The sequence below is a fragment of the Columba livia genome, chromosome 2 (genome assembly GCF_036013475.1).
Source record: "Columba livia isolate bColLiv1 breed racing homer chromosome 2, bColLiv1.pat.W.v2, whole genome shotgun sequence".
In the NCBI taxonomy this organism is placed as follows: Eukaryota; Metazoa; Chordata; class Aves; order Columbiformes; family Columbidae; genus Columba; species Columba livia.
In genome coordinates this window covers 112739414-112767259 of record NC_088603.1, presented here as the reverse complement: position 1 = coordinate 112767259, position 27846 = coordinate 112739414, and the positions used below count along the sequence as shown (strand labels likewise).

The following is a 27846-nucleotide window of genomic DNA, read 5'->3' as shown; positions in this document are numbered from 1 at the left end:
GCACGCCCCCTTCACTCGAGATCTCCTCCCCTGCGGCCGCCGCGGCCCGCTCCGACCCGGCTCGGCGGCCGCCTGCGGGAGGAGGCCGGCCCGCCGCAACCCGCCTCTCCGCGCCGAACCCGGCCTCAGGCCCCGGCGGCCGGCACGGGGGCGGTCCGGGGGCGGTGCCGCCGGCGGCGCTGTGCTGCGGAACGACCCCAGCAGCCAGGAGGCAGCTCCTCCTTCTTCTCCTCCTCCCTCTGCGCCGGGGAGGGCTCGGCCGCGGCAGCCGGGCTGCGCTGCCCCGCCGTCCTGTGTCCGCCCGCGTATGCCATGGACTGGCAGGTGCTGACCAGGGAGCTCTCCCTCTACCTGGAGAGCCAGGTCCGCGTGGGGCTCTTCGGCTCCGGCGTGGGCTTGTCCATGGTGCTGGGCTTCGGTGTCGCCTACGCCTGCTACTACCTCAGCAGCATCGCCAAGGTGAGCGGGTGATCGGGAGAGGGGGCGGGTGGGCGGGCAGGCTCCGCAGGTGTCCCGTCAAGGGGAGACCGTCTTGGCGGGGACCGTCCCGCGAAGGTCACCTCCAGCCGGTGCCTTTCTGCCGGGGGGAGCGGCGGCACCCGAAATGGTCGGGCGGGCAGCGCCCGCCCTGCCCTCGCACGCCCCGTCCTTCCCCCGGAGGTGCCGCTCCGAGCTCTCGTCTGGGCGAAACCCCGCTGGCCGGGCCGCACGGCCCTCCTCCGCCCGCCGGGGCTGTTGGGCTCCCTTCCGGTGAGGCGTCTCCTCGGCCCGCCGGGGCCCGGGCTGGGAGGGGAAGGGGCTCTGGCGTGGTGGGGTCACTGAAGTGCAGTTGTACCAGGGGGAGAATTTGGCTCGGGCGATGGTTTGGAAAGGGTGGCCAGGAGCCTTCCCTCCATCATAAGAAGGACATTGAGGTACTAAAGAGAGCGCAAAAGGAGGTGACGAAGCTTGCGAGGGGTCTGGAGCACAAGTCTGATGAGGAGCAGCTGAGGGAACTGGGGCTGTTCAGCCTGGAGAAAAGGAGGCTGAGGGGAGACCTTATCGCTGTCTACAGCTACCTGAAAGGAGGTTGTAGCATGGAGGGGGCTGGGCTCTTCTCCCAAGTAACAAGTGGAAATGACCTCAAGTGGTACCAGGGAAGGTGTAGATTTGATACTAGGAAAAAATTCTTCCTGGAAAGGGTTGTCAGGCATTGGAACAGGCTGCCCATGGAAGTGGTGGAGTCACTGTCCCTGGAGGTGTTCTAAGGCATTTAGACGAGGTTTTTAGGGACATGGTCTAGTGCTAGAGTTAGATTATGGTTGGACTCGACGATCCTGAGGGTCTCTTCCAACTGAAATGATTCTGTGATTCTATAAAAACCCAACCTGTTCACTGTTTTTCTAACAGGGCAGATAATAAAGTAGTCTGCTGCCCTTGTTTTCAGTACCAATGTTAATACCTTTAGAGCTGCTGTCACTGTGTTTTAGGGGGCTAAGACACTCTTATACATCTTCTCATCTGTAGGGGTTTCACAGATAAATTAGGCATTTGCCAATTACTTGAATACAGTGACCCTGATCTGATCTAGAGTAGCCCTGTGGTGAGAGCACCTCATTGAATGCTTAATCAACTGAAAATACACATATCTATTATTGTCCTAATTATGTCTATTTTATTGTCCTAGTAATGCCTGAAGTGCTGGAGACCCAGTGTAAAAGAGAAGTTTAAGAAATGTGGTTGCTAGACTCTGAGGTGTTTGGTATACAGGGATTTCCACATTAATTGGTGTATAAACGGAAGCTGCAAGAAAAACCTCTATATGTGGAGTGTTATTAAAGATGAGTAACCAATGAAGTTGTGTACTGTAGTATGAGATGGGAGGAGTGTCCTACCAGGTTAAAATAGGTACTGCAGGTGCACAGTCAAAGTACACAGATTGTGTGCTTTCTGTGTGGTGCAAGAAAATGGATTCAGTAAAATCTTTCTTGCTTACTGTGAGACAGTGTAGTTTTGCTTTGCCAGTGAAAGATACAATGCTGGTAAAAGTAGAGCTACAACAGCATATTATTAGAAATAGGTAAGGAATCCATAATGTTTAGTGGGTTTCACTTTTCAGTTTGGCATTTTGTTGGGTTTTGTTTTACTTATCTGTTTACCATGAAAGGAAAAAGCATTGCAAATGATTATATGCAAGAAATCAGTTTACTGGGAGAGGATTTTTAAACATTCATTTCTCTCTTTATTTGTTTGTTAGTTTGTTTTATATGAGTGCACATACCTGACTGTAGTCTCTCTCCTTAGAAACCCCAGCTGGTGACCAGCAACGACCGTTTCTGCCGCTTTCTCGAGGAATATTGCCCTGTTGTGACAGAAACGTACTATCCCACAATTTGGTGCTGGGAAGGCCGGGTGCAGACACTCCTGCGTCCCTTTATCACCTCCAGACCCCAAGTACAGTATAGGAAGTAAGTGTCTTTCTTCTGGAAAGTGATTGATTCGTAAGCTGGTAGTTATCTTGCACTGTGTCACAACTACTGTCATTGCTCAAGCTTGTTTGTGCCCTTTTATTTTTTTTTTTTTGCGTCATGCCTGCCTTTGCAACTCCATCCTACGCTTGGAATCATCTCTATCCTGGATTTAAAAGGTTAAGGTTCCCAAATGACCCTATTTCAGTTCGGAGAGTTTTTGAGCACTGAAATATTTTTGACAATATAGGAACTGATGTGGTTATGTGTTCACAGGATCACACAATGATTGAGGTCAGAAAGAACCTCTGAAGGTCACCTTGTCCAGCCCTCCTGCTCAAGCAGGACCATCTAGACCCAGTTGCCTCTGACCATGTCCAGATGGCTTTTGAATATCCCTAAGGATGGAGACTCCACAGCCTCTCTGAGCAACCTGTGCCAGTGCTCGGTCACCATCACAGCAGAAAAGTATTTCCTGATGTTCAGAGGGAACCTCCTGTGTTTCAGTTTGTGCCCTTTACTTCTTGTCCCATCAGTGGGCACCACTGAAAACAGCCTGGCTCCATCCTCTTTGCACCTTCCCTTTAGGTATTTACATTGACAAGACCTCCTGAGCCTTCTCCAGGCTAAACAGTCCCAGCTTTCTCAGCGTTTCCTCATGGGAGAGGTGCTCCAGTCCCTTCATCATCTTTGTGGGTCTTTGCTGGACACTCTCCAGTACGTCCATGTCTCTGGGGAGGCCAGAACTGGACCCAGTGCTCCAGGCCTCACCAGTGCTGAATAGAGCAGAAAGATCACCTCTCTCAACCTGCTGGCAACACTCCTCCTAGGAGGCTGTGCTTCTTCTTTGCTGGAGGGGTACATTGCTGGCTCATGTTCAATGTGGTGTCCGCCAGGACCCCACATCCTTTTTGGCCTAGCTGCTTTCCAGCCAGGCAGCCCTAGCCTGTACTTGTGCGTGGGGTTGTTCCTTCTCAGGTGCAGGACTTTGCGCTTCCCCTTACCGAACTTTATCAATGGGCTGGTAACACCGTCATCTGGTGTATCAAATATTCTGGTGATTGAGATTGAATGCCATCATGTTGCAAAGGTTGTGCAATCACTGTATCTGTCCATTGAACCAACATGTTCAATCTTAACCATAGCATGGCCACATTCAGCCTTGTTCCAAATATATAAAACTTCTGGGATTTTCAGAGTAACTTTTACCTATGGGGTTTGTCTTGGGTTCTTGGATGCCTAACTTCCAAGAGGGAAAAAACCTGAAATGTATTGTTTGTCCTCAGCTGACCCGTCTCACAGAAATGAGACTTGTTCTGGCAAATGAGGCATCTGGCACAAGACCTAAGGAGAAGTACTTTTATGCGCCGGAACCTGGATGCATTACAAGTTGTTTCAGCTCTGCTTGCATGGTAGAATAGATTTAGCATTTAACGGCTTCCCTTAGTTTTAGTATCTAGGAAACATTTCAGTGGTATGGCCATGTCCACTTTTTCTAGCCCTTCTTGTATACTCTCTGTTTCAAGGTTTGTGAGGGAAGAAACATAGTTTGATGGGGCAATGCTTATTTTGCACCATTTGAGATTGTGTTGGCAGTACACACCAGCATTGCATCTTCCCATTACTGAAAAAGGGCAAAGCTGAACTAATGAGTCCAAGAGGGCTGATGAGCTTTAAAATCTGAAGTACGTGCTATCAAGACTTTCAAATGAAAAATCAAGTGCAAGGTAGGCTTTAATTTTGTTAGTTCCTATACCAGCTCTCTCATACAATGTCTTAATTGCCAAATAAAAAGGAAGATGCTTTATGTTTCTGAAAAAAGACTGAAACCTTCTTTTCATTACACAGTATCACAGTATGTTTAGGATTGGAAGGGACCTCGAAAGATCATCTAGTCCAACATCTAGTCCAATCCCCCTGCCGGAGCAGGAACACCTAGATGAGGTCACACAGGAACATGTCCAGGCGGGTTTTGAATGTCTCCAGGGAAGGAGACTCCACAACCCCCCTGGGCAGCCTGTTCCAGTGCTCTGTCACCCTCACTGAGAAGAAGTTTCTTCTCAAATTTAAGTGGAACCTCTTGTGTTCCAGCTTGATCCCATTACCCCTTGTCCTATCATTGTTTGCCACTGAGAAGAGCCTGGCTCCATCCTCATGGCACTCACCTTTTATATACTTATAGACATTAATAAGGTCCCCCCTTAGTCTCCTCTTCTCCAAACTAAAGAGCCCCAGCTTCCTCAGCCTTTCTTCATAAGGGAGATGCTCCACTCCCTTAATCATCTTTGTTGCCCTATGCTGGACTCTCTCCAGCAGTTCCCTGTCCTTCTTGAACTGAGGGGCCCAGAACTGGACACAATATTCCAGATGTGGTCTCACCAGGGCAGAGTAGATGGGAAGGAGGACCTCTCTCGGTCTACTAACCACCCCCCTTCTAATACACCCTAGGATGCCATTGGCCTTCCTGGCCACAAGGGCACAGTGCTGGCTCATGGTCATCCTGTTGTTCACCAGGACCCCCAGGTCCCTTTCCCCTACACTGCTTTCTAATAGGTCATTTCCCAGCCTATACTGGAACCTGGGGTTGTTCCTGCCCAGATGCAGGACTCTACACTTTCCCGTGTTAAATTTCATCAGGTTATTCCCCACCCAACCCTCCAGCCTGTCCAGGTCCCGCTGGATGGCAGCACAGCCTTCTGGCGTGTCAGCCACTCCTCCCAGCTTAGTGTCATCAGCAAACTTGCTGATAGTACACTCAATTCCCTCATCTAAATCATTAATGAATATATTGAATAATATTGGCCCCAGTACTGACCCCTGAGGCACTCCACTAGATACTGGCCTCCAACTAGACTCCGCACCATTGACTGCCACTCTCTGGCTTCTCTCCTTAAGCCAGTTTGCAACCCACCTCACTACTCTATTGTCCAGACCACACCTCCTCAACTTAGCGACTAGGATGCTATGGGAGACTGTGTCAAACACTTTGCTGAAGTCAAGGTAGACCACATCCACCGCTCTGCCATCATCCATCCATCTTGTTACATTCTCATAAAAGGCTACGAGGTTGGTCAAGCATGACTTACCCTTGGTGAAGCCATGCTGACTGCCCCTAATAACCCTCTTATCCTTGATATGCCTTGAGATGGCACCAAGGATAAGCTGTTCCATTACTTTCCCAGGGACAGAGGTGAGGATGACATTGTTTAATTGATGCTTAGCTTCTTGGCATATTATCACATTTGCTGCATTCTGAAGATGTATGGTTTAAGACTGCATCATAGCAAAGCTTGCAGAGATACAGGGTAAAAAATATCATAGTGTGTGTCCGTGTTCTGAATGTTTAAAATGACAAAGTGCCTTCCATTATACATGCTACTTCTTTGGATGATGAGAAAAAAATGTGATAGATGTTCAACACATTGCCCTGTGTGCTATCAAAAGGTTCTCAGATGATCCAAAGGAAATCTGCATTACACAAGCCAATATAAATTAGATGGCAATGGCAAAAATCACTTTAGTTACGAACTCCCTGTACACCAGCAGCAATTCATGAAAGGCCAGCTCTTCATTTACTGTAAACAGGAATTACTCCGCAAACTGACTGTGCTAACTCATGTCAGCTGGAGGTATGGCTCTTTCTGAATGGTAAGCATGCAAACATACCTAGTTAGGTGTCACTTTGAGTATTAAAACATGATTAAAATGCAGAAATCATACCTGGTAATTTGTACACTGTAAGCACTCTTAATAGCGTGTATGTATTTTTCAATCTAATCAATGTTATCTTGAAATGTGCCTTTCAGTGAGCTCATTAAAACAGCAGATGGAGGACAGATTTCGTTGGATTGGTTTGATAATAATGACAGTTTATATTATCCGGATGCCAGCACGAGACCCACTGTCCTGTTACTGCCTGGCCTGACAGGAACAAGCAAGGAATCATACATTCTTCATATGATCCATCAAAGCGAAACGCTGGGATATAGGTGCTGTTGTATTTAATTGCTAGTATTTCTCTGCTTCATATAAGATAAAATACAAATATCTATATGTATAGGATACCTTCCTAAGGCAAATGAGATCTAAAAACATTAGTTCATGTAAGAAAGTATTATTAGTAGTAATAATAATAATAACAACAATAATAATAATAGGATTATGTAACAGGCAGTACACTTGGAAGGGCTGTTCTAGCATCTACAGATGTGCTCCAGAGATTGCAGTACAAGCAGGTGAAATCTGCATAGGCCTTTGCTGCTGCTTCTTAAATTATAATATCAGTATTTGTGTTACCTTTACACTTTCTGGAGAAGGGGTTTGTATTCAGCTCCAGAACGACTTGTGTGGATGGGTTGCTGGCAGCTGGCCTCGGAGGAGGTCAGCTTCTCAATGCCAAAATTGCTTGATTCAGCAGCCTCAAATTGGTGAGTACAGAAAAGAGAGCTAACCTATTCTTACTGGTGGTTAAGGAAGAGGTTTGTCACCTCTTAATTGTCACTGCCTAATTTAGTTTTGTTATTAAGGCTTCTGGTCAGAGTTGGGTAAAATAAGTGGATTAGGCAATTAGTAGATTCCTTTATGTAATCATATTGCTGCTGCTGTGCTGTAAAATAAGTTGTCATTTTCCCAGGATCTGTATTTGGAATATTACATTTTGTCTTTGCAGATTGGCTTCTGGTACTGACTTTAATAAGTTCTTCAAAAATTTATAGATTAGCTTTTATCTACATGTCTGGCTTTCTCTTCTCTGTTTGGAGATTTGGATAACTGCTTTACTAAATTATGAAAGTAAAGTAGCACTTCAACTGTTCAAAGTACTTTTAAAATCACTTTAAAACTTACCTGTAAAAAATATCAGAGGAGGAAAGCCCTCAAATCAACAACTTGTTACTATTAAGTTTTTATGTATTCCCAAAAGAAATATCTGCATTTGATCATCTAACAAAAGAAGGTATAGCATTAAAAAGGAGACCTTTAGCTCAGATTTCAAAAGAATGCTGTAATTTTGGTTTTCAAACAGCAACATCTGAGAAATACCAGAATAATTTGTCATGCCTTTAACCCATTGAAAATATGTATATATTATTTAATAATGTTATTACAGCAAGATAGGTGAAGAGTAATAGAAAAGTAAGATTTATTAAGAAAGCATAGATCCTTAAATCAAGGTAATAGTGCTAGAAAATTTGGAAACTCCCACCATCATAGAGAGAAAAAAAACTTCTGCTATACCAGACAAAAAAATTCCCATCCCCAAGAACTTGCAACAAGAATCTGCTGACCTTATCCGTAGAACTGGCTTATTTTTATTTATGCATTTTCAATTTTGTTTGTTTTAGTTATTTTGTTAGTGAAATGAACATTTGTATAATTGAATTTACTTTCTCCATTTTTAGATGCGTGGTTTTTAACAATCGGGGAATTTCTGGTGAGGATCTTTTGGTAAGGATGCTATTTTTTTTCAAAAAATACTATAGTATCTAAAATGCACGCATCCAGGAAATTCAATTCAATTGATGCAATCGATGCATTGTTTTAACATACAAATCCAAATATAAACTGTCATAATTACTTTCCTGGTTGCCAATAGGAGTTTAAACTAGCTTTTGATATGGTTAAAACGTTATGCCATTAAAATCGATCTGTATTATGTGTTATTGAACTAATGAACCAGATTTTTATGGATAGCCATATTCTAAAAGTTGAACGTGTTCTTGTCTTTTTCTCAGCAATTATGGCACAAACTCAGCTACAAAAGATGTATTTTATGTTTGGGAAAGACATATCGTGTTTGCTTAGAAATATCTGGCAGTTCCACAAATGACAAAGTCTCGAAGCTAAATGTCTTCTGCAGCTAGGGCCAAGGCATGATGAACTATTGCTGAATAAGCTTTGTTTCTTCATATGTGTTTTGTTGACAGTTCTGCAGCTGGAATGAATGTGCATAATACTCGGTATTGTTTTGCATTTTTTAATCCCCTGGTTTCAAACTTTTAAAAAGCTCAGAATGTTTTCCCATAATCAGATAAAGCATTGAAATGCAAATATTGCCATGTTAAGTTTTCTGCATAGTTTTGGAGATGGATCTACAAAGGAGTTTTGTGACACACAAAGTCCTTATTGATTAATTTCTGAATCCTTACGAGAAAAGATCCCTTGTATGGATGCATTGTGTGTATTTTACTGTAATCAGATTTACATCTTTAAGCTTTATAAGATTTTACTGTAAAGCAAACCAGCTGAAATTATCACATTTTCTGCAAAGGGGTTTCTATATTTTAATATAAAAACCCTAGTTAATGAGTTTGAAGCACAGTTGTGCACCACAGTAGGAAACAGTCAGGCAAGTAGTTATTTTTCTAGTCTCTTCAAAGATAGATTCAAATTCACTCCAAATAATAGCTATTTAAAAATTGTTTTTAAAACGCCATTGTCATGTGTTACTGGAAGTTGCTGTGAATTATTGTTATGGATTAATCAAATATTATGTTGACCACAGCCAATGTGAGCTAAGATGGTGTTTTAAAATATCTTCATACAATGAGTAGATAAATAAACATTAAAGTGTCAGGAATTAATTGAAATTAAAATGGAACATATCCCTCTAGCTTTATAAACTTTTAATCAAATACACTTTCACTTAGAATACATTAGACCCTAGTTACCAAAAATAATTTATTTTTCCAATTTCCAATTTAATTAAAGTAAAACACATTCACACTGTTTATAATTAATAAAGTGTAAAACAGTGAAGAGTGATTCACGTGGATGAGAACTGGAAATGCAACATAAATGGAAATTAAGAATGTCTTCAGTTTTAATTATACAAATTTAGGGGTTTTTTCCTTTTTTTTTTTTTTTGTCTTTGACAGCAACATTTCAATATTCTTGTTAAATGTATTCTAAGTAATTAGTTTAATCTAATTAAACTTGTTAAAATCATCCACAAATATCCAGGCTGTTTTACTGAAAGTGATTTAAAAAAAACAAAACAAAACAAAACCTTAAACATATTGTTGTTTCAGGCAACAAATAAGTTCAATTATCTCAGAATTAAGTATTTTTATATTTAAAGTTTATGCTGAATTTTGACAGGCCAGCCACTGCCTATAGTTAAGTCAAGGTCACTAATACATTAGTAGCAATTCTACAGTTTAAAGCTCTCTTGTGCTGTAGGTGAAATCTAGGGAACAGCATTAGAAGAAAACCTTGTTTTATTGTACCAGAAAGGACTTATCTCCCTTATGCTGCTCCAGATAGTGCCCAGGTTGTGGCCTGTAGCTGTTGTCTGTGCAGATGAGGCTGTAAAGCTGTGTGGATCCTGCCAGTAAGCAGGGAAGGGGTTACTCAGACCCCAGTGATGCCAGTGGAAGACATTCCAAGTCCAAATTAAAGACTTGAAGAGACAATTATGGTGGATAGAGAAGGGATAATACAGGTGTTTTATTGCCTAAGTTAACAGAGTATTTCAGTAAATTAGGTAAATGGCACTGGTGAATGTATTTATCTATTTGTTTGGCTATATTGTGTGTAGAATCTAAATATGGGCTTCTTTTCAAATGCTAGCTGGCAGAACTTGAAATCTAATATTTTCTTTTGTATTTGAATGTGTGTGAAGATGGCAAAATTGTCATTATAACTTTCTTTTCTGTAAATTGCAGCCTCTGTGATATGTTTCTGTTTCCTCAGGGTATTTAAAAATATCGGTGCCTATCTAGTTCTGATCTAGTTCTGTCTAGTTCAGCTTGTGGCTCAGTGTTCAGATCTCACCTAATGGCCTGGTGATTGCAGATACTGAAGATATTTGTCACGTGTTTTATTTTGGAACAATAACACATGTAACTCTTTCCTCCACCTCCTCATGAAGTGCCCTGGCTTTACATTTGCCATTCAGCGCAGCTTCCCAATAAATGCTAAATTTATCTTGTTATATAAATGAGCCACTGTTCAGTTTGCTTTGTCCTTGAAGTATAATACAAAAGCTTATGATGGCCTTTTTCCCTCTGACTCCTTACAGACACCAAGGACTTACTGTGCCAGTAACACAGAGGATTTAGAGACCGTTGTTCATTACGTGCACAACCTGCACCCCTTGGCTCCCCTCATGGCGGCCGGTGTTTCTATGGGAGGGTAAGGCATTTTGTAACACGTCTCAGCTTAACTACAATCGTAAAATAAGACTGTTGTAGCCTGATAGTAAATTATTACTCTGCAATACTTTAATGTTAAGGTAAATGAACTGCAGCTAACTTGGGTCTGTCTCAAACAGACAATATTCAGAAGACTTTTAGAAACTTAATATCTTTGAGGCTTTTAGCGCTGTGTCAGGGAAGGTCGAAACTGGCCAACATTGAAAAGCTGAGGAGGGTGGAGAGAGGAAGCGCTGACAGACAGATTGACGGCCGAACAGGTGGGCAATGCAATCTTTGGAAACAATGGAGGCTGTCTCTGGAGCAGAGTGATAAAAAATAGGAACTAGAGTTAACATACCATGTTTCTTAGCAACCTCTGGAAATTACAAGATTTATCTTCACTCTGTTTGAGTGCTGCAGTGTGTGGGTAGGTTAAGCTGGAAGAGATGTGTGTATCTGCTCCGTCTGGCTCAGAAGGAAGAAGTACTATTGTTGCTGAAACCACTATGGGTTGATACAGCATGTGGTATTAAGACGTGCTGTGTCCTGGCTTGTCTCCAGAAAGCACAGCTAGAACAATGATAGCACAGTTTCTTAGAATAAGCACTGCTAGAAGCTAGGAGAAAAGTACAGACAGCCTGTTTAAGGAAAATTGAGCGTCTTTAAGGAAGATTGTAGAAGAGGAGAACTTCTATTAGAAATACTGCAGACAGTGGTAACTTCCTGAGACTTCTCTTCCTTCTGATAAATTTTATGGAGGGTAGGTGGATATATTGACATTAATCTACTAACAACTTGTAGGAGCTTTGGGATAAACACAGATTTGCTCAAGCAATACAGTTATTCATAATCAAATAAATAACCTGGAAACCTTTTCAGTCAGGCCAATCTTTTTCCATTTATGTTGCTGGGATTTTGCCAGTGTCTTCAGTATGAGGACACATGAATCTTTACAGTATGTCAGTGTCTGTCTTGCTGGGAAGCCCAAAATTTGGCACAGCATTCCAGATACAATCTCATAAGTGCCAAATACAGGGAATAATCTCTTCTCTAGACCTGCTTGTTTTGCTCTTACTAACAAAGCACAGCATGCCATTAGCTGTCTTCATTGCTGCGAGGGTGCATTGCTGAATCATGTTCAGTTTGCCCACGTCTTTTACAGCAGAACTTCTCTCTGTTCAGTCATTAATCTTGTCCTAGTTGTATGACTTTGCATGTGTCTTTGTTGAACTTCATGAAGTCTTCACCAGCCCAATTCTGCAGCCTGTTGAGGTTCCTCAGAATGGCAGCCCTGCCTTCCAGTTCAGCAGCCACTCCCCATAATTTGACCTGCAGGCTTATCAAGGGTGCATTCCATTTCATCATCCAGTTAATGAAGACATTTCCCAGTACTGGCCCCACTGTTGATAACATGAGGGTCCCTGCTAGTAAGTGGTCCAGCCACTCCAGTTTCTGATCACAAGTCTCTGAGCCTAGTGGTCTGGTCTGTTTTCCATTCACATTGCAGGTCACCTATTTGAACCGTGTCCCTCCGATCTGGCTACACGGAGACCATGGAAGACTGTCAAAAGCCTTGCTAAAGTCAAAATAAGCAACATCCACTCCTTTCTCCCTAATTGATGAAGACAGCTCATCATAGAAGGCAATCAGGTTGTATTCAACCTTGTTAAATCCATGCTGGCTGTTATCAGTCACCTTCTTTACCTTGACATGCTTGGAAATGACTTCCAGAGAGTATTCCTAAAGTGCTGAGGTTGGGCTGACCAGCCTGTATTTCCTCCCTCTTGCCATTCTTGTAGGTGGGTGCCTTTTTTCCAGGCATCAGGAGCATCCCACAGTTGCTGAAACCTTTCAAAACTCACAGCGAGCAGTCTCACCATGATACTGGCTGCCTCCCCCGGAGCTTTGGTGCACCTCACCTGGTCCCAGTGACGTGTATGTCTGGTTTGTACAACTGGACCCTAACTCAGTCTTCCTCTGCTATGAGAAATAATAATTCACTCTGTCATGCTCTGCTAAATAGGCACAGGGACCTGGAAGGCCTGAGAACAGACCTCAGCAGTAAAGATAGGGAAGACAGGCAGTCTGGGCCTTTTAGAAATCTTTTGTCACCAGGTTCCTCTCTCTGTTGTATAGTGGTCCCAGGAGGAAATAACAGCTGGGCAGCCCAGCCTCAGTTACTTGGGAATATCCTCCAGAAGCCATTTCCAAGCATATGAAGGATAAGAAGTTGACTGGATTCACCAAGGACAAAGCATGCTCGAGCAATTTGATTGTCTTCTATGATAAGATGATGGGCTTCACTGGTGAGAAGAAAGGAGTAGATGTTGTTTGTTCTGAGCCTTTGTTTGCACCAGCGTACAAGAAGGGCTGTAACAGAAGCCCTTCTTGTTGCAGAAGCCTTTTTCTTGTTGTCCTGCATATCCCTTGCAAGTTCCAACTCCAGCTGGATTTCAGTTGTACTAACTGCATCCTTGCATGCTTGGGCAATGACCTTTCTCCCAGGCAGCCCCCTTCCACTGTCTTTCTTGAACTCGGTCAGGAGTTTTTGTTCTTCCATGTGGCCTTCTGCCACTCTTGCTCAACTCCCTGCTCATCAGAATGTGCCACACTTTTGCTTTATGTTCAGTTATCCTTAAGGTCAAACAGTTCCTGTAAACCCTTTTGCCCAGCAGGGCTGTCTCACATGGGATCCTGCCAACCAGATCCCTGACCAAATTAAAGCCAGCTCTCTCCAGTATTGTAATTCTGCTCCTTGCCTTCCCCACTCATGTGTCTAAAATCTTGGATTCTGAAATTTCTCCTCATGATCAGGACATCTATGGCAGACACCCACCATGGTATCTCCTTTGTTAGCTTCCTCTCTGATTTTTACCTATTAGCTTTAAACTGCCTTATAACCTGCACCAGGAAAATGTTCTGTGCGTTTAAATGGCTTCTGTTTCTAAGGTACAAACTCTCTTTGTTGCCTTCAAGGCCTTCATGCAGAGTCTGTTGAGTCTGTTTGCATCCATCATTGCATAGTCTTGTGTGCCTGTGAGCCCTCCATGTCTCTGTGATCCAATAAGCTTGTTCTGTGACTATGCAGAGGCTTCTGATTCCTCCCATTTTTTGCCATGCTGTGTGTTCGTGCATGTGCTGGCACATGAGATGAGCTGCAATCATGCTGCTTTCTCAGGTGTGAGAGCCTCTTCTGCTATGCTGCCCTCAGGTGCTTCATGAGGGCCTGCCAGGCCTTCGCTTCTCTTCAGGCTTTGATCTCCATCCCTCAACAAACCTAGTTTAAACCTCTTCTTCACAATGTTAGGAAGCCTGTTGGCTCTTACCTCACCATGCTATCTCTCCCTCCCCAGCTCTGGCATTTTTTTGCATACAAAACATGAAATAACATGATGTATTGCAAAAACATGTTTCATTGGAAACGGTGAAAGCCAAAGAAGCATCTGCAATGGAAGCTTGTTTCAAGAATGACACACAGATTTAAAGCACGTTGGTTCTTCATGGGTAACTTCATGTGTGCTGCACCATTACACTAGAACTAAGAGGGCCAGGGCGTAGCAGGTGAAGCACCAGGTATTCGGGGCTCAAGGTGCAGTATAAGCTGATTGATCTGCAACTGGTGTGAAAGACCAATTCAGCCCCTAGTATCATTTCTGTCCTTGGCTTAACCTAGTTATGGTATCCTAAATAACAATGAAATATGTTACTTAACTCCTATATGTGCCACGGATGACTTTCCTCATTGGGCTCAGCTGTGTGAGCTGATGGCAGCACTCCCAAGTGCTGTTTGCTGTTCTTTTCCAGCTGGTTCCTACCAACTGGCAAGTTCTTGGTCACACCAAGGACTGTTTTCCCTTGTTGTCCTGTGATCTGGTAGGTAGTGCATGGGGATAAACTTTCTGTGATGGCAGGCTGGTTCATGATGTCGTTGCTAAAGGTTGCTGTCTCCTAGAGTATTGTAGATGAAGCCAAGGTACAGAGTGTTGGTGGTCCAGGGAGCTATATTAAGTTGTAGAACTTGTTTTGAGCTAAAGGCTTGGTATTAAAATGCTGGTTGTAAACTTCAGGGCCTCAGGCAGTAAAGTAAGACTTACAGCTTTTCTGTTAGTATTTTTCTTTTACTCTTTTCCTGATATTTTAATTTTTCTGCATTTGAAGGGTCGGGTACTGGTGAACTCTCCCCCTTTTTTCAACTCAACTACACATCAGCAGTAGAGACTGGAAGTTGCAATTGGTCAGAAAGGCAAGACTTCAGACATTTATTTGCCTCATAATTTTGTTTTGCTAGTTTTATTCATTATCCAAGACTTAATTATTTACATGCTTTGTGTTAAAGAACAGCTGTGCTCTGCTCATGTGTGTGAGGTGAGGTGAAGGCATTACCTTCAACTCAAAATCCAGTTTCATCAATGAGGCAGGCGTGCCAGGGGCACTGTGCGTTTGTCAGGCACATTGATCAGATTTCTCAGATCAGGAAGACCAAGAGCTTGTAAAACGGTGAAACTTACTAACAACTTGGTAATACCTGTTCTATGAGTAAGATACATTTCTTTGACCTTTTCCTCCCTTTTAGTGACATGAATAAGACTAGTGCATCTCTAATTATTTCTAAATGCGCTCCTACACACATCCTACACAGTGCACTCAGTTCCCCTCTGACAGTAGAGAGAGAAAGCAAACTTCACGAGTCATATGATGACAATGTTGCCTACCTTTTAGAAGTATCAGGCACAGCTCTAGGGCTGATACTAGAAACTATTGAAAAACAGATGAAAAGGTGGCTGATTGTTATATTTGCTTTAAAAGAAAGCAAACAACTTGATAGTATATATGTTTCTGTTTTTCATTTCTGTTTGTAGCATGCTTCTTTTAAATTACCTGGGCAAAACTGGCAGAGACACTCCTTTAATGGCAGCTGCAATTTTCTCTGCGGGTTGGAATGTTTTTGAATCTATAGCATCCCTGGAGAAGCCACTAAACTGGCTTCTTTTCAACTATTACTTGACTACTTGTCTACAATCCTCTGTCAGCAGGTGAGTTGCCTTCTAAACTATTTAGCAAGGTGGAAGGATCCACAGCAGGTATAATATTGGCAAAATTAATGCTGTAACAACACTTCAAATAGCTGTTATGTCAATGTGACTAAACTTCTCTGCTGCTCAAGGGACTTGGTACAAGACCAAGGTACTTCTATATTTATGGCTAAAGTGAACAGAATTTTTAATTTTTATGCATGCACATATTGACTTAGAGTATATATGTATATATATTAATCCTTTTAAGTCAGCGTTGACTGCAAAAGCATGGAAGGTACTAGTTCATTCTTTGCTTTGCAAAATTAGGGTGTATTTTGTATTCCAAAATATTTAACTCTCTTAATTCTCTTATCTTTGGCATCCTTCTCGTGGCTCATGCAGATTTTTACTATGTTGCTGGATGTGCCTGCATATGAATGAACAATTCTTCTGCTCTCGGATTCCAGACAGATTTTTGATATGACAGAAAATTTAAACCAAGCATGTTCTTGTTAGGGAGTTATTTCTCTCAATGTATCTATTAATATAAAGCAGATGACTTCTACATCTGTTTATAGAACTAAATACAAGCCCTCCAGTTTTTCTCTCTTTCATTTTAGGCATCGACAGATGTTGGAGAAATCATGTGATATAGATCTTGTGATGAAGGTATGTGAAAATGTTACTTCTGCTTTAGCTGGATGCTGTTTTCCAAATGCTGACATAGTTCCCTATTTGAATTCTGTACTTCAGGCTAGATCTATTAGAGAATTTGATAAGCAGTTCACTTCAGTCATGTTTGGCTACCGTACAGTTGATGATTACTATGAAGATGCTAGCCCCTGTCGCAGGCTGAAGTCAGTAGGAGTTCCAGTGTTATGTCTAAACTCTGTGGATGATGTTTTCTCACCAGCTCATGGTAAGTTTAGGCTTTGAAAAATATATTTATCCATATATGCAATCATTAAGACAAACTACGTAGAACTGAGAATAAACTCAGACCTGTGTGTATTTAAATGTTATTTATGTATAGGATCAAAACCTCCAGGGATGGATTAGTCTTGGAGTTTACTTACAGTGTAAGACACATATAAAGCAGCTGATGATGGAGAGACCTGATTAGTACAGAATGCAGAAGCACATGGGGTGGCAATCATTAGCCATTAGTAGGCTCCTTACAGTCAAAAGAAAGAAATATGCACATTAAGGGTGTGAGTTATCTCATTATAAGGAAGATATCAGATGTGTTGCCCTCTCAGAAGGGTTGGGTTGTTTTTTTTTTCTGTTCACCAAGTACAAAGAGAGCCTATAATGAGAAACTCTGAGGTGTCTGGATTGTAGACATTCTGCGTTCAATAAAAGTGCATACAAGTTGTGGGTTTTTTATTGCTATTTTTCAATCTAGTCACTATGAAGAATGTCTGGGAGTTGCTTATGTTTCAGATGACTTGAAATCCTCAGCTGTTGTTGCTCATGTTGTCAGTGCCACCTCCAGTGACTGAAAATTAAAAGTAAGAAAAATTATAAGTTAGCATGTAGACCAAATTCTAGGGTAAAGGAAGAGATATTGGCTCCTAGAAGGGAGTGTGTTGAAATTAATAAGAATCTAACTATAATAGAGGACGAAGCAGATAAGGAAAACCAGAGTTTTCAGCCTTTCTTCCTATTTTCTGCCAAACATGTGATCATTACTAGCATTTTGGTTTGTATCTGAAGATCAAAACCCTGTTGCTGACTGTCTTAAAAATATAGGCTTGTTCCTGCAGTCTGTGTATTAGTTATAGTGTCCGAGAGGAAGAACAAAAGTGAATGTAGAGGAAAACCACCATAATGAACAGCTGGGTGAGGAGACAGTCTTCAGCAGTGAACAGCTGAGACCTTTAAATGTGAAGTTTATATACTTGATTTATTTCAGGGAAGTTTTCTTCTGCCACCGTGAGATTCTTGTAGAATGAGTCATGAAACCAAAGTGAGTAGGCAAACAGATTAAAACAACAAATGAGAATGAAGGAATTTGAAGAGGCTGTGTGTGTACTGTTTATCTGTTTGCAGATATACAACAAATACAGAAAAATACACACACCTTATTATTTATGGTTTGAGGAGCTGTTAGAGACAAATATGCCTTGAAAAGGGCCACTCCAGTAGAGTGCACTAGAAAATTACAGTCCAATTTCTTCTCCTCTTGAACGGAAGTCATCCGTGATACACATGAACAATATAAAGAGGTGAAAGCCACCTAACATGACGGGAAAAAATTGTGACTCTGGATTAGCCAAACTACCTATCCCTTACATTGGCAAAACAGAGGCTTAAAAAAAGTAAGATCTGGTCAAACACAGAAGTATTCCTCCAGAATAGCGCATCCACCAATTTGAAGTCCAGGGACTTTCTGAGCCAGATTTAGTCCCCTTGCATTTACTAGCCTCTGTGGGATTTTTTTTTTTTCCCTCGAAATTGGCCTGTTTCTGTTAAGAGCATATCATGTCCTGGAAATGAGAGTGGATGGGGCTGTGGCCCTGAAATCTGTGTCCAAATATAAAATCTTGCTAGTCCTAAAGATAATTTTTTATGGGTCTCATGACCCTCAGGGATGACTTTCCCCATAGTACCACAAGGTGGGTGATCTGTGGTGCCACAATTCTGTCATTAAGTGCCTTAAGGAGGGAACAACGGCTTCACCTCTATGTTTAGCTCTAGTTTGGTTTGTGGTTTCTGTTTTAAAGTGAAGGAGTAACTGTGGCAGCAGTAAGCTAGCTAGTTAGAACAACAGCAGTGAAACAGACAGTGTGCCTCTGTCCGTGGAGGATTTGTTCATCTTTTTCAACCTATAACTGCTGGGACTGGGACCTTTGATAACTAGATCTAAGCTAGTGCAGATACTTCATCCCTTTGTCTCTTTATTTATATTATAACCTCAAGCTCTCATGATCCAACCATTGTTGACCTTGACCCCATGAAATTCAATCTGAACACAAGAAAACACTTTTTTTGACTGTGAGGGTGATCGAGCACTGGCATAAAGAGGTTGTGGGGTCTCCATCTATGGAGATGCTCAAAGCTGAGTGGATACAGTTCTGGGCAACCTGGTCTAGGTCACCCTGCTTGAGTAGCGGGGTTGGACTAGGTGATCTCAAGAGGTCTCTTACAGCCTCAACATTTCTGGGCTTGTGTAGTTTTGACTAGCCAAAAGGTTGAGTCCCCTAGACTACAGCTGTAGCAGATCTCTCCTCCCTTGGAGCTGTTTTCTAAAAGAAACATAACTGTGAACAATGGATTGTAGGGATGGCCTCTTGTGCAAAATTAAATATCAAACCTCTTGTCAGGATGCTGTAGAAGCCTTGCCATGTAGAGAGGGTGAGGTAAAGCACTGTGAGGAACCTGAAACAAGAAGTGTTAGAATCTGTTGTAATGACTGTCCATGCCCTCTTAAACTCTGACCCTCACCAGCCTTTCTCCATGAAAATATTTGGGTTGTTAGGCTTTCATTTACTCCTTGTTCACTGAGTTAATGCTTTTGGTTGTAAACCATTGTCCTTGTGGTGACAAGTTTACCTTAGAAAGGGCCACCAGGACGATGTTGACTTACAGCTAATGGTGTGACTCTGTTCAGTGTGTCTATCTTCAGCTCCTTTTTTGTTTGTGCTATGCACCCTTGATGTGAAAAGTTGCGCTGGCAGGAGACATAGGGCACCCTGATTAGCAGCCTAGAAATTATGGCTGCTGCCATCAGTTACTGGAGTTCATGCATCTTGACACTTTTGTGGGCTGTTTTATGTTAACAAACAGAAAGGGTTGATGTTACTCTGGGAGGTGACTTTATTCTGGTAATGGGCTTGTTTGTTCCAACTTAAAAGTGTGTGGACACATGTAAGGCTGTGGCAACCAGAGACAGTTTCCACTCACAACTACAATGGATCCAAAGCCACAGAATTTCTTCTCATCCAGATCTCAGCCTTTTATTGACTTTGGGGGCTGGTTATTTCATGCCTCATCTCTCCCAGTAATACCTACCAGCTTTTAAGCTACCTTCCACCTCTGTTGTGGATAGCTATAGTTTCTGACAGCTGGGAAACAGGCTTAGAAAACTCATTAGGGGGGGAAGCTGTGCCAGAAATCCTTTGTGTTTAAATATCTTTTATAAAGCCAGCCACATCTATCTTCCTATAACGGAGTTTGGTGGATACAAACCCAAGTCTGCTTTGTCACTACGCAATATGGACCCAAAGAGAGACTTCCCTTAAAAAATGCAGATGCTGTCTCTGTTGCCTCTTTTCTTCTCATGTGGCTTCTTGGTACACTTTGCACTTCCCAGCAATTATTTTTTAATATATTGCGAAAATGTGCCCTTTGCTCTCAATCCAGTATCAGGAAGAAACAATTCATTTGCAGTCCTTCCTGAAAGTTGCTGTTTAGAGTTCATAGAGCTTGGCAGCCAACATATCTGTAGTTTAATTCTAGAATGCTGTTCTCGTATTGCATAATACTAACTAATGAAAACAAATGCTTTCTTCACTGCATGACACTTCTCTCACCATAACTAATTTAACTAAGTTTCAGGATAGATGTAATACAACCAAATCAGCCTCTTTTATTTGTTGTGAAAAATAAATCAAGATGATGGAATGATAGCATGCATTATCAGTGTCACGTGTCACATTTAACTTTTTGTCTGAAGCAGCATTTTTCTCCTTAGAGACTTTAAGCAGTGTATTAGGCATCTGACTTAAATTTCACTAGACTAATGCTTAGCTAATTGCTGCTGGTGAGCATTGTGCCCAAGCTGAAAGCCTCCCCTTGAAGCTATGTACCATCCCAGCTCCCTTCTGATCCACTGGGCCAGATAAGTGCATGTCTGAAGCTCACTTACACTTTTTATGGAACTCTTTGAACTTTTTCCACTCCTCTGAATCCAGACTTGGAATAATTGCTCTTAGGTGTTATTTTTCATCCTATTATGTAAACAGCACAATTGAATGAAGTTGTCTGGAGAGACCAAATGGCCCAGGAATGGCCAAATGGATAACAATTTGAGTAAGAGTTTAAGGAACAGGAAGAATGAACAGAAAGTCTGACAGCAGTGACTTATTTAAGCTGATACTGCTTCACATGTATGTTTTTCTATTATTCTTTTTTAAAAAATACTTTTTGCAAAGAATGTACAACAAATTTATTTTGAACGAGATAATTCTGCATATGTTATTTACCTTGTGGTTCTCTGATCACAGATAACAGGCCTGTGGCTGCTGGACTGAACAGCAGTACAGATTTTGCTCAGTAGAAACATAAGTACAAGGTTACATGTGGACAAAAATGAACAGTAGTATCTTTTGGCATGTCATCCTATGTCCTAGAGTGCATCACATCCAGTGCTCCATTTATCTGCCCTTTACACTGCAAAATTTGCTCCTTTGCATTGTGGATTTATTTGGGGACAGCTAACAGTCCCTAAAACCAGCCTTGAGCAAAGCACCACACCACTGCCAAGCATCATTTGCATTTTGGCACTGTATTCAATTCTCTCCTGAAAAGCTGCAGAGCAAGAAACTCTGCTGGAAAGGAGTCATACAAACGGAGACCCAACTGTATCGAGACTGACTATGCCAAGGGCAGGCTCTCCTGTTCACCACAGGGGAAGTAAGAGCAGAGACGTAACAGCAGGTCAAACTTGGCACTTACTAAAAATCCTGACTACAGGTGGAAGCAAATGACTGCATAATCAGCACAGTCCTGCAGCTTGTAATAACAGCGATGATCTGTGGTAGAATTCTGCTGTAAACATGTGTTAGTTGGAATAGGTAGAACTTCAGGATGGGGAAGATGACATTCATAAAGACCTGTGTGTGGCTCACACCTTACTTGGACAGAAGATAACCCACATCCGAGTGCTGGTAGGCTTCTAGGAGCAAGGTGCTGTAGATTTTTAGAGTCAGGCAGCACATGGCACCCACTACAGTACTGCCAGTCTGTTTGGGAATGAATAATTAACCACCAGCAAACTGATTTGGGAGGGATCATTATGCTGGCAACCTCTGAGTGACAGGTCTGCAGAGGTCACGGTGAGCTTTGCCTGCAAGGGCTTCCACGGCTGGGTTGGCACAGCAAAGACATTTACTGTCATCTCCCTTTCACAACCCCAGCGAAGTGCTTTCTCAGCAAGAAAGGATATTTCTCTCTACCCTTTGGCACTAATCTGAGAAAAACAACCATCATGGGTTTGCACAGTCTTAGCTAGTCAAGAGGCGTGTTCAGGCCAGTATGCAGCTGAACCTGAATCTGTGGCGATCGATGGAGCTCTCATGTTGTTTCTGGTTCTTGGAGATCAAGTCTGTCTCTCCTCATACACTCCTCCCCACACCTTTGCATCCATGAGTCCCCTCGGTGACCAGAGAATGGCAGAATGGCCATGGAAACTGGGATTCATTGCCTGAAGCAGGAATGGGGGACGTGGGCTTGAGTCTGGACCCCACTTCTCTATCGGGATTCTGTTTAACATGGCCCATGTGCTACTAGATGGAAGAGGAGCAGCTGGCTTGGTACAAGGCAAATTTGCCAGGGCAAATTCCCTAGCAGTCAGCAGAAGCTGACATGAATTGTAACCACTGTCATTGTACACTGCAGTGTGTTCATGCACAGAATCCAATGGAGCCAGAGCAGAGATTGCTGGGCAGATTAACTGAGGCAAAACTCCAGATGAGCACTTGCTGAGTTTGGAGTCTGAAAATTATGCGTGTGGTGGATTGCAAGAAATAACACATTGTTTTCTGCATCTCTTTATTTCAGCCCATGCTATTTCCCAGTAAGAGCTGGCAGGCTGTGGGCTTTTATTCCATTGACTTTTCTTTTTAGTCTTGCCTCAATATTGCTTTAAAAGGCCCAGATACTGCATATAGTATTTTCAATTTTCCAGCTGAACAAAGGAAAAGTCAAGGACTTTTTGTAGAGATGGTGAGAGGCACAGTTTTTTCCACTTAGTAAAGAATCAAAATCATTTTCTAAATGCTGGAATCTATAAACTACTTAGATGCATGCAACTTAAAGGAGGAAAAGAGTGAAATAAATGAATAGCACTGAGTAGCAAAGAATCCCCGTTACCCTGTGGAGCTCAGTCTGTGCTCCATTCAGGGCACAACTGAGTACTGTGTGTTACGGGCAGGAACCTTGTAAAACAACATTCATAAAAGACACTAACCCCGCTATGGATATGGCTGGTTTAGCATCTGTGCTGAGGCCCTGGCATGGAGCAGAGCATGTTGTTCCAGCACCACTAGTAAGGACCTCTGGGGCACAGACGGCTCCCCTGACTCGGTGCTCCCCTGACTCTGCAGGCCCGGTGCTTCTGCCCTGATCTATTTTAAGTTGCGCATCTCTTGACCACAGTCATTGCATTCAAGATCTGGAGTGATGAACTCTGGCTGAGGTCCTCCTTTGGCCAAGGAACAGGGACCATGCTGTTACTCTAGTTGGTGAAAATGAAGGCAAATGGGCATCTAAAGCATACAGCAGTGAGTCTGCCAGCACCCAAATGAAAGTCAGGAACTCAGTGAAAAGAAGGTAGTGATATGCAGGGATAATGGCTATTCAAGCATGACCTTTGAGATAGCAAATGAATAAAAGGGTAAAGGAAAGGAGACTCCTAGAAATAGGGGTGGGTGGGTGTTGTCTCTGAAGGAAGTTCAGTCAGAAGGAGTTGTGGACAACTGAACTCCCCAAAAAGTGAACCTGATTTAGAATCATAGAATCATTTCAGTTGGAACAGACCCTCAGGATCATCGAGTCCAACCATAATCTAACTCTAGCACTAAGCCATGTCCCTAAGAACCTCGTCTAAATGCCTTTTAAACACCTCCAGGGATGGTGACTCAACCACTTCCCTGGGCAGCCTGTTCCAATGCCTGACAACCTTTTCCATTAAGAATTTTTTCCTAATATCCAATCTAAACCTTCCCTGGTGCAACTTGAGGCCATTTCCTGTTGTCCTATCACTTGCTACTTGGGAGACGAGACCAACCCCCTCCACGCTACAACCTCCTTTCAGGTAGTTGTAGTCAGCAATAAGGCCTTCCCTCAGCCTCCTTTTCTCCAGACTGAACAGCCCCAGCTCCCTCATTTAAAAAAAATCTCTCTTCAAAAATACTTTAAAATAAATGAGGCCGCAATAGAAATCCTGCCAGTGACTCACTGCTTTGTGTTGTAGTGTCAAGGTGTCTTTACTTTAGCAGTGTATGACCTAAAATCAGATTTATTTTTTTGTGGACCCAGAACCTTTTTTAGACAATACCGTGAACTTCCCACTAGTCCCTTCTGTCTGGATGAAGCATGTCTTCTTTTGCTGTTGTGGTTTTTTGTCAGTCCTGAATAATCCAAAATTCTGTATGATTTTTTTTTTCCTTCCATGAAATTTATTATTTTGAAACTGGAACTTTAAAAGGCATTCTTTGCTGAAATGTATTGAGGTTTCTGCTTGTTCTGGAGTATATTTAGCATATGTAAAAACTCCAGAAGAATTTGCTTAAATAACTTTTATATCAAGTGTGCAAACACCACAGCTCCATAAAGCTCCACTGTTGTGTCAACCAATTCATGTAATAGTGTCATCCCATCACATTGAAACACCATTTCTAAAGTCCTATGCTTTCTTTGTTGTCAGTCTGCACTGACCTTTATTTTCTTTCACAAGGGGAACTGCCCAGGTGATAGGACTGATTAAGCTACACACCCATGCGTGTTCAAAATAAGATGCACTGAAGCCTCCCCTCGGATCAGCGCGTATCCCGGGTGCAGTTCAGGGGTGACTTGAAGCTCCCTGTAGGCTCCAGTGGCAGGGCCACCTCAGTGCAGTCCTCATCTGGCTGTGCCTCCTCTGCCATTCTTATGTTGGCATTATTAACACAGGGAACCAGATCAGGGAGCTGATCCGGCTGAAAACTAATGCAGGAAAAGAAAAATCCTTGTAGTATCTGGTCCAGTAATCTAAAGTAAATCCTTTTCTAGCAGTCAGTATTCAGTAGAGAACCACTAACCTACTTGGTGACACGGGGCAGCTTTCTGTGTCCACGTGCAGTTGTTTCTGTTTACCACATATATTTAGATTATGAGCTCCTCAGGGCAAGATCCATCTCCCAGTGTGTTTGCATGGTGTGGTCTAAACATGAAGTTGTAAATAAAAAAACCCCAGTATCTTCTTTAATATTAGCTGATAGGATATCTTAAAAACTTATTGTGACATTGAAGGTTTTGTGTTTGGAGTCGCCTACAAAAATAATAGGATTCATAATTAAGGTCCCAGTTCCTCTGTTTTTCCAAAGCTGAATATTGCAACATGGGTTAAAAACTACAGGTTTGATTGTCCTTTCATTTACACTGCTTATACCAAATAGCAAGTCTGCATTAATATCGGTGCTGTTCCATCAGTGAGACTGAAAGAAAGATGAAGCTCGGTGATCTCTGAAATTTTCATAGCAGCCAGAAAAATCACACAGAAGGTGAGTTAATGATTAAGAGAGAAATGGCTTTTAACGCAGCTATGGCTCTACATCCTACAGTACGTTTAAGCATATGTTAAGATTTTGCATATTTATAAATACATTACATGAGAAACATTAAAGAGAAGTTATGCAATGGATAGCATTCCATCAAAGGATAAGGACTTAAACTTTTTTCCCCCCCTTTTAGCTATACCTGTAGAAACTGCCAAACAAAATGAAAATGTTGCTTTGGTTCTGACTTCGTGTGGAGGCCACATTGGTTTTCTGGAAGGAATATGGCCAAGGAAGTGCACTTACATGGACAGAGTCTTCAAGCAGTTTGTGCAAGCTGTGTTTGAGCATGGAAATAAAATCTTCAGCATGTAGCTTTGGACCAGTATTACAGCCCAGTGGCACATTCTGACAAGGGCAGTTAAGCTTCATGCACAAATTTTAACTCCTGTAAGCCAGCAAATGGATGAAGTCCATTACTACATGCAAAAATATTTTTTGCATAAGATTTTGTAGCAAGAAACTAAGTATTATGTTGTCAATTTTATATTTCTTTTTAATATGCCTTACTAAGAATGACCTTAAATGAAACAGCATTCTGCATACATCAAATTGCACCTAACCAAAACCATCAAGTAAACATTGTAATTCCTCAGGATTTTAATTTAAACCAGTACATATTTAGGAGAGTTGATTTAGATGGCTTTTAATATTAGAATGCCAACACTCAAAATAGCATATATTATCCTGTCACACATTGTACAAGTTGGCCCATTCCTTAGGGCACGGATGGTGAAAATCTTAAAAATATGAAAACAGAAGAAGGCAGGAACACGAAGAAGCACTGGTTCTTCAAGTAAGTCAAAATTTCAGCATGTTGTTCCATAGCATTAGATTGAAATCTGCTTTTGCTGTTTTACCCTGAGAATATTCAGATTTAGGGCTAGTTATAATTTTTTAAACTATGTCAATGTGATATTTGCCTTACATGATTGTTTTTAAAGAGCTAATTTATAGTGTTTACATATAACCAAAAGATTCCTTTAAAACAGTACTTTAACAATTTTCTGTAATTAAGAGACATCTTGCATCTCAAAATTTATGTAAAGCTGGGTGTTGTCATAGAATGTAATACATACTTCATGTAACTGGTAAACTGAGTGATTCTATCTGTTATGTTTATATTATCCTGCAAGAACATTTCACTTTTACAGAATAAACATTAGAACACCAGAAAATTATGATACAATCTGCTTTAAATTAAAAGAAAAATCCAAACCCTTTGTCTCTGCCATTGTTTCAGATAATTTCTAAAAAGATTGTAACAAACTGTTTAAAGCAAGCTGGGAGCTGGGGTGGGGGCTTGGAGCTGTGTCTCTCTGGTTTGTTTATTTGATCATTTGTCAGCACTTCGGCAACAGGTTGTCAAATCATTGAAGCCTTTGCAAAGAGGTTTCTGCCTTAGTGGCTGACAAGTTTATGAGGCTGACCAGAGCATCACTGTCCTCCTCAGCCCTGAAACAGAGAGAGAGGCAACACGAGACCCTTGAGGAAAAAGGATGGTTGGACAGAAAGTATTTCGAAACTGGTGAGACAGCATAATTTAGGGCATACTGAAATTTTTTAAAGGCTTTTAACCAGCTTCTGTGGAGCTCCCACCTTGTACCGATCACTGATTTGGGCCCAGCCACACAAGATAAAGCAGTAAAGATGCCTTTGCATTTTTATTTTTATCTTTGGAACAGGGTCAGTACAAGAAGAAAACATGGATAAAAAAGCAAGTCGGGTCTTTTGTCTCAAGCAGTACGTGAACAGTCCTCTTGCAAGGCGTGTTTCCTAGTAACAGCAAAGGAAGAACAAAAATACTTCTTGTCTTTAGAAAAAGAAATTGGAACACGCTATACGAAAACAAATTTAGTTGGGTGGAAGATTAAATTAAAAAATTACAAACTGCTTTCAAGTTTTGACTTTTCAGACAAGCATTGGCCCTTGCCCAAATAACAAAATCTTATTTTTTCTCTAATAAGCAAAATGAGAAAAGTGCATTTTGTGCATGTTACTACAATACATGAAATCAGCATGTTAGTAGGGTGCCTTATTTATTCTTACATTCATTTCCAGCTTTTATGTCCATACAAAACCAATGAGCAATAAACAGTGTATTGAGTATTATATTTGTAAAATTGTTTGGGTATGGTACTGTTCAAAACTCAGCATCAAGTATTAATAAAAATAAAACCACTTATATTGAAAGCACACCTTGATGTTTAAATAAAAGCAACATGATTAATGGCAGAATTTGGCTCTTTGCACTGTTTCATTTCATTTAGGTCCAATCCCATATAGAAATCCCCATGAGACATTTCTCGCTACATCTAGCAAATGTCCATATAGTTGGTTGTTTTTCCTCAAATGTAGAGTGATTTTCCTTACGCCCCATTAGGGAAAATGCATTATTCAAGGCACAGTGTACAAAGTGGCAACAATCAAATTTTACTATGGATTATCTTCAAGCTTTCCCAGTCAGATTTTCTGAAACATACAACATAGACATCTCAGTTCTTGCAGAGGACACACAAGCTAGCGAGAAATGCCATAAACATTCTGCCACGTAACTGCTTTGTACCTTGTACACAGTTTCACCGGTGAGCCAAAACTGACTCCAAAATGTGCCCTCTCTCCAAAACAGCATGAATTCATAGGGTCTCCAGACAGCAATAGGGATATGAAATGTTGAAGGTGAGGGAAAACTGTTTGTTGTCAATGTACT

At 41.8% G+C, this 27846-nt stretch overlaps 1 protein-coding gene across 2 annotated transcripts; it reads left to right on the top strand.

Annotated features, from left to right (window-relative positions):
• The first annotated feature begins 120 nt into the window (after positions 1–120).
• Positions 121–27374, top strand: ABHD3 (abhydrolase domain containing 3, phospholipase). 2 transcript variants are annotated; one of them, XM_065053306.1, is made up of 9 exons: positions 152–459; positions 2284–2447; positions 6254–6436; positions 7847–7892; positions 10468–10580; positions 15442–15615; positions 16218–16266; positions 16351–16516; positions 25273–27374. In XM_065053306.1, the coding sequence occupies exons 1-9, from the start codon at positions 313–315 to the stop codon at positions 25449–25451; spliced, it is 1221 nt and encodes a 406-aa protein (XP_064909378.1). In that variant the 5' UTR covers positions 152–312; the 3' UTR covers positions 25452–27374. The 2 variants fall into 2 exon arrangements, with proteins under 2 accessions (XP_064909379.1, XP_064909378.1); XM_065053307.1 differs by lacking the exon at positions 15442–15615 and having other exon boundaries at positions 121–459.
• The last annotated feature ends 472 nt before the right edge of the window (positions 27375–27846 follow it).

What these genes read in the sequence shown, in the direction of transcription:
- ABHD3 (XM_065053306.1), top strand. Translation starts at nt 313, where the DNA reads ATGGACTGGCAGGTGCTGACCAGGGAGCTCTCCCTCTACCTGGAGAGC. An exon ending in AGCGAAACGCTGGGATATAG is followed by an intron (nt 6,437 to 7,846) that starts GTGCTGTTGTAT and finishes CTCCATTTTTAG; the next exon opens with ATGCGTGGTTTTTAACAATC. An exon ending in ATATAGATCTTGTGATGAAG is followed by an intron (nt 16,267 to 16,350) that starts GTATGTGAAAAT and finishes TCTGTACTTCAG; the next exon opens with GCTAGATCTATTAGAGAATT.